At 39.2% G+C, this 12796-nt stretch overlaps 1 protein-coding gene across 3 annotated transcripts in view; it reads right to left on the minus strand.

Annotated features, from left to right (window-relative positions):
• Positions 1-867: 867 nt before the first annotated feature.
• Positions 868-12796, minus strand: part of sardh (sarcosine dehydrogenase) — a 35784-nt gene continuing 23855 nt past the window's right edge. For all 3 annotated transcript variants that reach the window (XM_034895896.1, XM_034895895.1, XM_034895897.1), the window contains exons 16-22: positions 10115-10228; positions 9672-9819; positions 6992-7085; positions 4340-4502; positions 4056-4224; positions 3125-3260; positions 868-1913 (exon numbers count right to left, since the gene is read on the minus strand). In XM_034895896.1, the coding sequence (XP_034751787.1) occupies positions 1785-1913; positions 3125-3260; positions 4056-4224; positions 4340-4502; positions 6992-7085; positions 9672-9819; positions 10115-10228 (953 nt within the window). In that variant the 3' untranslated portion in view covers positions 868-1784. The remainder of the gene's footprint in view (positions 1914-3124; positions 3261-4055; positions 4225-4339; positions 4503-6991; positions 7086-9671; positions 9820-10114; positions 10229-12796) is intronic.

Genomic DNA, 12796 nt, shown 5'->3' on the forward strand with positions numbered 1-12796 from the left:
ACACACACACACACACACACACACACACACACACACACACACACACACACACACACACACACACACACACACACACACACACACACACACACACACACACACACACACACACACACACACACACACACACACACACACACACACACACACACACACACACACACACACACAAGTAAACTGTCAAGTTAAGACCTGCACCAAGGAACCTATAGGTACTTTGCTATTTGATTCATTTTAATTTTAAATACACAAATAGTACAATACAGTCCTGCCCTACTCACTCCTGAACTGAGTTCATAATTTGAACTGATAGTAAGATGTAAGAGACCAAGGTGTTAATGTGCTATTGCAGAATGCCTCCTGCAGATGCTTCACAGTAAAAGTACTCCATTATGCAATGTAAATTATAGGTAAGTTCAACAGCAAAACAACACTTCATGAGAGCTCTTAAGAATGCCTGAAAGGCAGCAGCTCTCTTTGCTACATTTAAAACTCTTCTTTATAAAGATAGATTCCTGAGTTATCTTCTAGTGTTATAGACATTCTCAATTAGTTTGATTTGACTGTTGATTGTTTGAAAAGAGCAAAGATTGTTCAGTGAAGTTTCTATTTCTAAAACCAAACATTGATAAAGATTGTGCTGTTATTTAAGTACTTAAGATCAATCCAGGAGACTTAGGCTTATTTAAAGTTAGCTGGATCAGAAATAGGTCTTTTTCAGTTTACCCAGTGTAAACTGTACTGGTTAAATTTATTTGACTACTGGAGACAATAACATGCTTTTGTCTTCATAGTGATATCTGAGACCACTCACAAGAGAACAGTGTTACTATAAAAGTTCCACCTCATCCCCTCCAGTTCCATCATAGATATAGTCTTATATATTAAATTCTAATATAAAATGGTCATGTTAAAGATGCATAGTTTTTCACGGAGAGGTTTAGAGTAAAACAGCTGCACCTGTATGTAAAATAATCAGTTGCACCTAGGTTTGCAAAGTGTTGAAAGATTTACAGAATTTACAAAATTTACTAAGGGTGTAAAGCTAGGGAATATTTGGAACGTTAATATGAAAATGTTAACTTTTAATATTGAACCTTTTTTTTTTTTTACACCCAAAAAATAATACTAGGTCTTATGGCATGTTAACAGGATGGTCATTTGATCGAATTATAACCTTTCACTGCATTCAACAGCATCAACATCACATGTACAAATAATTAGCATCCCATTAATTGAGAATTAAAAGTAAAAGTACGATTACAACTCTCTGCATGCACAGTGCATTCTCCCATCACATGTGCAGCCCACGTTGCTACAGTGTCTGAGCTCAGGGACTACATGCTTTCATGTAAGCTTTGATAACATTACTGGGTTAAATATATTATTCATATTTAAATTAACTGGTAGATAGTAGCCTTAAAGCAAAGTACACTTTGGTAACTTGGTAACACCTTCTGCTGGTTTTTGCTAGCTAGCTGTTTCCATGTGGTATGAGTACTGTAGTTTGAGCATGCCAATTCAGTAGTTTTCATGAATTTATTTAAATTTATTTTTCATTGCAAAACATTTCTTTTATAAATTTGTATTGTCTGCCAGCGGCAAGCCACGCCAACCTTTGAGTGACCCAATCAAATACAAGGAACCCAAATTAAAATCCTTCCCAAATCAATGGATTATGTCTGCTTATGATATGATAAAATGATGTTGAAATCCTAGGGGCTGCTCTCTCAGCCTCATTCTCTGACCAGTGTGTATTCTTCAGTTTCCACATGGGGTCCTTCTTAAGCATAGATGCCCTTGATGCGTTTATTCTCGGGGTCAAATTGAGATTTGAGGTGGGCCTTGGCTGCATAAGTCACTCCCATCCTCTCCAGGGTAAACTCCCCGCTCTTTATGAAATCTGCACTCACCTGAGAAAAAAGGATAAAAGATCAGAGCATGAAAAGGAGATAGTGGAGGGAATTTACATCTTGAGAGATCAGACAATGGAGATTGAAAAAATGAGATGAGCAATCAATGCACACTTCTTGTGAAAATAGTGTTCCCAACTGAGAGAGCACTCCAGAATGTCATGAAACGCTGAAAGCAATCCATTCACTCATGACTCAATGTCAGCCCCCTTGTAACCCAGAGAGCTAATTTTCACTGACTGACTCCCCTTTTCTTCCCTTCAGCTCTCCCACTGATCTGTCACTCTTTTGTTCAAGCACATACACAGAGCCCCCTCTCTATCTCTCTCATCACCACTTAGGTTTTACTAATTCCATGTTGAAGAAAGAAGAGGGAACAGTACTGTGATCAAAGGCTCTATTCAACCAGCAACCTTCTAAGAGGAGTTGTGTGTTTGATTATCAGTTATCAAAAATGTATTTCCTGATCTAACACAGGCAAGCCACACCCACACTTGAGCAATCCAATCAATTATGAAGAACCCAATTTAAATCCCTCTTATAACAATACCCGGCTCACATTTCACAAACACAACACAAAAATTGACTGCAAAGCCTCGCCATCTCCATGCACTGCAACCAGTCGACTGCACGCCTCTTTCCTGTAAAAACGCACGCATGCACACGGCAGTAATGAGACTAGAGCCCTGGTCAGTGTGGTTGCATGTGTAGCATGTGTGTGCAGTGCGTCTACTGATTACACCCTCATAGATACAGATCTCAATACTCAGGATTGTTTTTTTTCTGAATTAAAAATAAAAGCTTTTTTGCCTTTGAGCAAACCACTTCAACCAATAACTTTTTTTTGTCTCTCTTGCTGCTTCAATCATTCTGTTTGATATTCCATCTGTTATTCTGTGTGCATCTGTATCATTATCAAGAGAGAGAAACGCACACAAAAAATCTGTATGCTGGCCGGTAAAACTTATTATTCAGTGTAAAGTGAGTCGTGGGACCAGCTCTCTGTCTTGTAGACTTATGCACCACACAAAAACTGTATGTAAGTAAGCATTCATTCTAAGTGTTAGGAAAATGACATATAGAGTACCCAAGCAAATGAATAGAGACCCAATTAGAACAGCAAGCAGAAAACATAGTAACCCCAGAACAATGAAAGGTAATGGTAGAGATAAAGGGTGTAGGTAGAAGTGTTGTGTGTTTAAGGCCTTTACCACTCCTCCAGCAGGGTTGCGGATATATCCATATCCAATAGTTTTGTCGATAAAGAAGCCATATTCAGAACGCCGTAGGTGACCAACAGGAGTCCCGTTACGGAAAACGGCCTCTAGACCGAACATCGGTACTTTCCTGAGAGAGAGAGAGAGAGAGAGAGAGAGAGAGAGAGAGAGAGAGAGAGAGAGAGAGAGAGAGAGAGAGAGAGAGAGAGGAGTTGGCCTATAAACACATGCTTGTTTTCTTTCACACAATTACAAAATCCATTTTCTAGTATATTTAATAACTGTTCCTGTGCACAGTACCATGTCATTGGACTTTGACTCCAACACAGAAGACAGACTCCCTCCTGCACACACAAGATTCACTTTTACATGAGTTCTCTACGACTCGCATAGGTGGAGCCCTGGGAAGGACTTTGGACACTTGGTGCCGCAATGCTGAGTTCTTAAAGTCCATGATGTGTATTTGTGCTGTAGCCTTTTCTGCGTATGTTACTGGTCCCTTGTCTTGTGTCTGTCTGTGTGTCTGTTTGTGTGTGTCTGTTTCTACACCTGTTGTTTTGTCTCCCTCCCACCCTCCCTCCCGTTTTTCCTTTGTTTTTGTGTTAAATGTCTATAAAGAAAAAACAAAGCAGTGAAATTCAATTATTTTAAACAGTTTTTCCATCCTGTTAAACAATATGACTGGGGCTCAGGCATCTAAATCATAGACATGGTCTTTTAATCAGTATTACATTTACTCATTTGGTAAATGCATTAATATCAATGACTCTGTTCATAAATTATTGTTGCTTATGGTTAGGAATGTAGGATGTATGAGTGGCTTCACTACACACAGGTCAATTTTTTTATAAAAATAAATGTTTTTTGTGCCAATCTAAACATTTCATAAATTTCTTTCTGACTAATAACTGCTGGCATCACTGACTCATCAATGGTAAAGCAGACGATACGCCTCCTCAGCCCCTCCTTCTTCTGTTTCTCCAGCCTATCACGGCCCTGGAACGGTATCAAGCTCTTCAGTTTGCAGGTGAAGCCGAGCCCCGACTCCAAGGGTGTGTCATCTGGCCGAAGGTCAGCGTGCCAATGTCTGTACCCTGATAAACAGGGGAAGAGAAATATATTAGCAATAAGAGGCATCAAAAGAAAGCTCTATCTGAGCAGGATTTGTATTTTAGGGTCAGTAATTTATGACCTCTTATTCAAAGTTACCTTTCTCTATGCTGAGTGAGTCAATGGCCCTGTAGCCTGAGTTGATGATGCCGTGCTTTGCACCAGCAGCCATGACAGCATGGTAGACTGGAAGGCAAGAGTCTTTGGGAATGTGTAACTCCCAGCCGAGCTCTCCGACAAATGACAGACGCATAGCTCGCACCTGGACGAGAGAGGGGAGGCTTAAAGAGATGGGGAGAGGCACGTAGAGGAGCAAGCTGCCATACTTGTGCCTGTACTCAGTATCTCACACACACACACACACACACACACAAATAAGGTGCACAAAAAAGGAAACCCATTTTAATAATAAAAGTCCAAAATGCTTTAAGTACTGAGAGAGACTGATGGGGGTTACTGTAAGAGTTTGACATGGCAGCAAAGGACTAAAGGAGTGAGTTTGAGGACAGAGTCAGTGGAATAGCTAGACAAACAAGAAAATGAAGGCATAGTGAAAATAGAGGAGGAGACGCTACGGCAAAAAAAAAGAAAAAAAAAAAGGGGGAAGACATTTATTGCTATTCTCATATATTTGTCCATCATGAATCTTGGGTATGAAAACACTTCTATTGTAGAGATATTGGAAAATGTTGCAAGAACGGTGTTGAATAATACACAGTTTTCCAAAAGATACAATCTCAAAAACTTTTCTTTCAAACTGCAAGTAAACAAAAAAAAGTCTGTGGATAAAATAACTGCAAGTAGAATCTGTCCATCTTTTAGCGTCAATCGATGTTTGGGGCATCCGCCAATCCAGATTTTGCTGTATCTTTCAGGCAACCATAGTCACAACAGAAACAGCCAGGTTTACAAATACCAGAATGGTGAGGATGCAAAATTATACATGTGAAAGAAGAAGGAAAGCTAAAGAACAAAAGAAAAGGAAGTGAATTAGAAAATGTGGAAAGGAGGGAAAAAGCAAGCAAGAACTCTCCAACAGTTTCCCCAGTCATAGCTGTGACAGCCAGGCCATCTGGCCAGCCAGGAAACACCCTGGGACCCATATGTACCCCATGTTCTCTGGAGAGGACAGTACATGTCAGCCCACGCTTTATCACAACACCCACTCCATGCATGCCTTATGCACACTGTCACGCAAACACTTACAAGGCACACATCAAATGTGAACCAAGCTCAGACACAAGTACAAAAATGCATATAAACATGAATTCATGACCTAACACGGATGCCAGCACACTAGCTTCAACTGGCAAGTTAAGAGAGAGCGAAAGAACGAGAGAAAGCAAACGAGAGAGAGAGAGAGTAAAATGAGCTATGAGGGTAGCAGAGGGCAGAGAGTTAGAGAGCGAGCTTTGTTCTTGCAGCTGTGCAGCCATTAAAATGTCACCCGGGCGAGGCCAGCAACCAGCTTAAACACAGCAAAAAAATGGCACACACACATGCACAAACACTTCTGCGGAGCTGAAGCTTAAAAACCGATTCTACCCCAATGCTTCTCTAAATTAAGTAATTGACTCAATTTTGGACACAAATCAGAAAGGCCTCATCTCCAAAATGTACTCCTTGCTTTCTCAACTCACAGAGCTGACTTTTGCCAAAATCAAATGGGATTGAGAGTGCAAACTCGGCAGAGTCATAGATGACAATCTCTGGAAAGATGCATTAGCCCAAGTAAATGATAGCAGTTCTTGCCCCAGACTCAATTTGATACAATTTAAAGGTTGTACATCACATATATCTATCTAACTGTAAACTTTCTAAAATAATTCCCAATGTCATTGATATGTGTAATAGGTGCTGCAGGTAACCAGCTAACATGACACATATTTTGGGCTTCTCCTTGTGTTTAGGGTTATTGGACAGCTATTTTTAACCACCTGTCTAGGGTTTTGAACATTGTGTTGACTCCATGTGCAGATACTTCTATTTTTGGAGTATTACCTGGCCATCGTTTGCTTGGGAGGAAAATAAGGGATGCTATAGCCTTTGCATCCTTATTAGCGTGTAGTATGGATACTGTTGAAGTGGAAGTTACCCTTTGCCCCCAAAGCTTCTTTATGACTTATAGACTTCATGCTGTACCTGTATCTGGAGAAAATTAAATTCGGCTTGAGGCGTTTGGCGGAAACATTTTAGTCATTTTGGGGGTCCATGGTTAAGTATATTTGTAAGTTAAGGTCACTACAGGAAAAAGGACATGCGCAACACTGATTCCTCCCAAGAATAAGGTTCATAATGTCAATTGAACCACAGTGCCACAGATTCGCATCCCTTGTTGCTGGTGCTGCTGAGCTTTAACAAAAAAAAAAAAAAAATATATATACATATATATATCTGTCATATTTGCAAACTTGTGGGACCTTGGGTGGAGGTGAAAATGTACAAAATAAGCCCTTATGAAACATTTCCTGTGAAATTCAATACAAAATAAATACATTATTTTTTCAATGCTTTTAAACAGAAGCGCATGAACTTTCTTTTGAGTTCTTAGACCTCACCTTTGTTGACTGAACTTTTGAAATAAACCAATTTCAGTCAACTGCCTGTGATTTGCATGAAAGTATAATTTAATTTACTGTATACTTTTATTTAGTTGCACGGACGGGGTTATTTTGCAGCTGACATCAAATTACTGTAGAAATTACTTAAGGCATTGTTTGTCTGTGCGTGTGCGTGCGTGCATGCTTTTACCTGATGCCCTGCTGCGTTGACTACCTTGTGGGTAGAGAAGGGGAACGCTTCATTGCTCAGGTCTGTGTCCAACAACTCCTGAAGCACCTCTCGACTGCATATAAAGAGAAAACACAGGAACAGTGTCAGTCAATCTATGGTTTGGCTTGCACCTGCAGCTGTGCAACTGCTGTGGTATAAGATACTTAATCTGCACGCTTTGTAAATACTCAAATTATCAGATTTCCCTTGACTAAAATCTGACATATTCACAAAAGCGTTCAAACATACACTACCGGTCAAAAGTTTGGGTTCACTTACAAATTTCCCTTTCACTCCATTATAGACAGGATACCAGCTGATCTGGGTGGGTGGCTGATCTTTAATGCAATATTTTACAACTTGGGAGTGAGAACGTGTTGACATTTCCCATTATCAGCAACCATTCATCCAATGTTCCAAATGCGCATTCTGTTCACTAATCTGATATTATTTAAAAAAACTAACTAGGAAAACATTAAACAACCCTTTTGCAATTATGTAAGCACATAATGTAATCTGGAAACTGCAGCCCTGGTTAAAAAAAACAAGGCAACTGATCTCAGCTGGGATTCTGTCTATAATCGAGTCCAATGGAAAATTGTGAGTGACCCCAAACTTTTGACCGGTAGTGTATAGGAGTACCGGTTATATTTCCTGTAGAAATGTACCTTCTCTCCTTCTCCCACAAACACACACCATAAAATCAATATTACATAAAGATGAGTCAATAGAGAAAAAAAGATTAAGTTTAGCCTTTCTTGGTACTTGTGTGTTTGTGAGTAGGCAGGTAGAGGCCCTTTCTGGGAAATATTCTTGCAACCATGTGGAAGGAAGCCAGGGTGGAAGACATTTGGGGTCAGGTTGTGTGCTGCACATGTTTGTGTGCATGTGTGTGGGTGTAACTTGTCTAAAAAGCAGTTAATGTGGTCATGGAAATGGGTATTTGGTCATTTGTGAATAAAACATTCTTGCATATACGCATGAATGTGCTACTATGATGCACAGGCTCATATTTTCTTCAGGCTGTCCTCCAATTCCTGTCCTCCCTTAAGCAACGCTGAACTCCCAAGTCAAAGAGCAAGGCCAATTAGTTATCAGTTATATAATCAGTGACCAACTCTGTTTGTGTGTGTGTGTGTGTGTGTAATTTTTTATGTGATGATCATAGATGACCTAAAACAGCAAACAAGCTAACAGTGAAAAGAACACTGCTTTTAAATAGTTTTTATTAATACCTTTTCCCAAGTCCAATTTCTCCCGCTAAGTCACAGTATGATTAACAGCAGGTAGAACAGCGTTACAGTAACACATTCTGACACGTCACAGTTTTCTTTGTAACGCTGAAAAAAATGCCGGTCAAAGGTAGCAGGAGTTTTCTTAACATAGACCTAATTGTATTTTTAGTTTATCTTAGAAGTTATCTGTTGTAGTTATGGCCGATACTGGGGCAGGGGGATCACAGAAAAAAAACGGAAATTAAAGAAAGACCAACTAAAAGCTAAAAGGGCAAACACTGGGCAAAAACCAGAGTCTCTCGTGGGGCTTTTAACAGATGGAGACAATTACGGGATTGTAAATCATTCAAAACCAGCCTCCGAATTGGCCCTCAGGTTTGTAAGATGTCTATTTCATTCATAAAATAACTTTACAATGCGCAATGACGTTGCAGGTCAGTAGCTGACATTAAAGTACGTCCCGCTTCCATTTACCGACGATTTTCTCATTTCAGTCCGCGTTGGCCTAATTTTTACTTTTCCCTTGTCCCCCCCCTTTTTAATCAAATATTTTATATTTTTTATTTATATCCAAAACAATTAACAAACAATGTTGCTACAACAATCTCTTAATGCTTTGGCTCATGCTAGTGACATTGATTCCCGGTTTAGCTCACACTACATCCAAAGTAGTCTTAGTTACCATATGCAAAGCCTAAAATGCAACATTGTATCTGTAACGTATTCTTTTATTGTAAATGAATGATTTTCTGTCTGAGCATTAATTGCAACTGTATGACCTTCCGGTGATACTAACTCGGTAATACAGTGCGCAATACAGCAGCGTAGAGAAAAGACCTCAACGACAGCAGGTGTGTTAAAACCACTACCACTTCTGTCCAAAGCGACCGCTAGAATCGACACAATCTAAACGCTAATGAATTGCTACTTTAAAATTAATTTCCTCCAGAAGACGGTAGTTAAAGTAAAACTATCACAACTTAATCCTAGGTTGTCCTTCTTCAGGAATCTAAAATCCGCAAACTGCCAGTCTGTGTCATCGCCCTCCATCTGACCACTCCAGTGACATCTACCGGTCATAAAATACTGCATACCTGCTAAACAGAGTGTTTTACATTTAGTCCTTGAAGGCCATCACTGCAGTGTATACACATGGAAACCATCTTGGCAGACGGCGCAGGTGTAGAGATATAATTCTATAAAATGATCTTTTATTAATAATGTCATGTGGAGCTGAGAAAAGCAGTTTACAGTTGAGAGGCCCTAAATATTACCACCAGTCTTTTTACTGTTTTCATTTTACTTCCCCTGTCCACCACTCTCTGCCTACAGTCAATCCTTATGTCCTCTTTCTCACCTGGATATATAAATGTCTCTGCTCAATAATAGCCCTCCATCCCTTCCTCTCTTTTTTCTTTCCCTACCTTTTTGGTCCCTGGATGCTAATCATCCCCATGTCCTCAGAGTGGTCTGTCAGCTGGCAGTGGAAGCCTTGGTCCTGAAGAACTGTTCTGATGTGGTTCCAGTTGTGTTCTGCTACACCGCCTCCAATGGCCAAGTAGTATGCATCACCTGGAGAAAGGCAGGAAAGGAAAATAAATAAACAGAGATTAAGGAGAATTAAACAGATATACTGTATTAATAGATACCCGGAGACAGATCAATAAATAGAAGAGTACAAAAGAAGAATGAGTCCAAAATAAGACACAGTGTCAGATATACCCAGCAACAGATACAATACAACAGTTAAAGTGACAGATCACAACAGCGATGGAATGCTGAAGGGAAGAATAGAAAAATAGAGAGAGCTATAGTTAAAACACACACACGCACCCACGCACCCACACGTGCACACACAGTTCCTCACCATTAGACTGTGGTGCCAGGGGCAGGTTGGCAGCACCAGGCTCCAGTCTGCTCACTGTGAGGTCAGCCTCTGCTCCTCCTCTCTTATTCAGCATGCAGGTATACACAGTGGAGCCTGAAACACACATGAACAATTCATTCCCGTGGCAGACTTTATAGGCCAATTTAAAGTGTGCAGTGCTTGGAACCGTGCCGACGGAAAACTTGGAATAAATAATGAACTCAAATTTGAGGTCAATCTTCTGTTTGTAACCAATTCTTTGTGAGTAATCCAGTATGTGAGCTTTTGTGTCTATGTGTGAGTGTGTTCTCCTGGCCCCCATGCGTGAAAAAGAAAAGATTTTTAATAAACTGAATTCTACTCAGAGAGCACTTCTTTCACAACTTGCTTTTAGGGACAATAATTATAATTCTCAGCCTTGGACATGTGCAGAAAGTAGTCTATTTGTGAAAGGAAACGACAACCCCGTCAAACTTAAGAAAATCACTCAAACATATTCATAATGAGAACATCATCAAAATGATTTTCTGATGAATGAAGTCTGGATCTAATTACAAAAAAAAAATTGCATTCCCGTCATCTGTTGGCAAAAGGATTTCATGAAATGCTTATACGGCATGTGGCTTTTCCTCAGCCCCTTTTCATTTGAAAGAATGATTGATGTTACAGTTTAATTTTGTCACTGCTTTTACAGTTTTTTCGATTGCTCGACGACCGTGGGCACAACTGGAGTAACGTGCAAAACTCAAACCACAGTCTGCACAGCAGCAGTTCACGTGGACCAAACTCTAGTTTGTCTTTCATTGCTTGAACACAGTTTTCAAAACTCTACAAACTTATCCCATGACTTTAACCACGACCTGCACAACACTGTGGATTTACACCACTTTGTTCAAATGCTAACACTGCTGTCAAACCTGTCAACCACGCATTCAAAACAGAATATATTTCAGTCTGGTGGATTTCAAATACTGCTGACTGCAATGGTTTCTTGTTTTAGACTTGTTAGTGAACATAAAAATATACAGTACATATCTATTTACTGTGCAAACTGAGGATTTTCAATCATTTTTGTTTACCTGAAAACTCCAAAAGAAAAAAATGTAACTCTTTTCTTATAGCAAATATGTACTAGTGTAAACTCACTTACATTTTTCAAACTTTAAAGATTAACAGTTTTTAATTTCCGTATTGGTGTTGGATGCTAGTGTTTTTACTCAGTGTTTTCTGAGTGACAGACTGTTATCTAGATGAGGATTGTTCATAGTGTTTGTCTGCATTGAGCCTGTTTTGAGACGTGTGTTAAGAGTTGTGTTGCTTGGAATGAGTTTTGATGTCAAGTCATTTTATTTGTATAGCACATTTAAATGAACAATAGTTTACAAGTTGAGCATGGAAGGCAGAATCTTTATGCCTTAAAAATACATAATCAAGTATGCAAGGTTCCACCACTAGAGTTAGGCAAATGTAAAGTCAAATAATGTAACAGAATAAAACAGAATTTGCAAATACAAAAAGATAAGAAAAAGCTGAGTTCAGTTCATAACTCTGGAAAAAAAAAAAAAAAAAGTCTGCCTTCTGAGAACTTAAATATTTTCGAGGAGGAAACAGGGAACAAGAAAGAGAGCAATATATAAAAGACATTGGGAAAACAAGGTCAGATGATTCATTATCTATTATGTTGAAAAAGCTTTTGAGAAAGAACCTTCGTATGTGGGGTGAGATCCGGTTGTCATAATAAGTGGAGGATAATAAAGTGGAAGTAGATGTTGGCACACATTATCAATCAAACAAGCTACAGAAAATAAACAGCAGCAATGCATGCGTCAATGGTTATTTCAGCAATTTAGTATTGCACTTTATTTCCACTAGGTTTTTAATTCATCAACCAAGAGACAGACTAAACAAAAAAGGTCAAAATTGATGCAGCAGAAGCCGAGATATCCTGACTACCCATGTATTCACTAGCAGTCGCTAGCATGAGTGAGCCGTTAACATTGCTGGATCCTACATGCTATCCTTATATCATACATGTATGATTTTCCACTTTGTCTATTTATAAAAACTAGGGCTGTCGAATGATTAAAACTTTTAATCAAATTAATCAGAATTTTCAGTGGATTAATCAGGATTAATCACCATTTGCAATTACACCTGAATCCTAACCATTTTTTTTCTGAAATGCATACCAAAAGATAAATAACAGGACACAGATACATAATTTTCATATTATGTGCACTGTCAGTCCCAATGGTTGTCGTCTTGCCCTCGATGTCCCACTTACGTGCAACAGAAAGGAACTGTTCTTTACACGCCTGCGCAAAATGACGCTCCTCAGTTTTTAATATAGTCAGCGCAAAAGAAGATATAGTCAGCTGTGCGACTTTCTGCATAGCAACAGCTTATTTGAGGATTTTCAGTCAGGATTTAAGGTTCATCATAGCACAGAGACAGCACTTGTGAAAATTACTAATGACCTCCTAATTGCATCAGACAAAGGACTTATCTCTGTACTTGTGTTATTAGATCTTAGCGCTGCATTTGATACCATTGACCATCATATCTTATTACAGAGATTGGAACATTTAATTGGCATCAAACGGTCTGCTCTAAGCTGGTTTAAGTCTTATTTATCAGATCGATCTCAGTTTGTTCATATTAACGATGAATCCTCTGTGCACG

This window comes from Etheostoma cragini, chromosome 16, assembly GCF_013103735.1.
Source record: "Etheostoma cragini isolate CJK2018 chromosome 16, CSU_Ecrag_1.0, whole genome shotgun sequence".
NCBI classification, from domain to species: Eukaryota; Metazoa; Chordata; class Actinopteri; order Perciformes; family Percidae; genus Etheostoma; species Etheostoma cragini.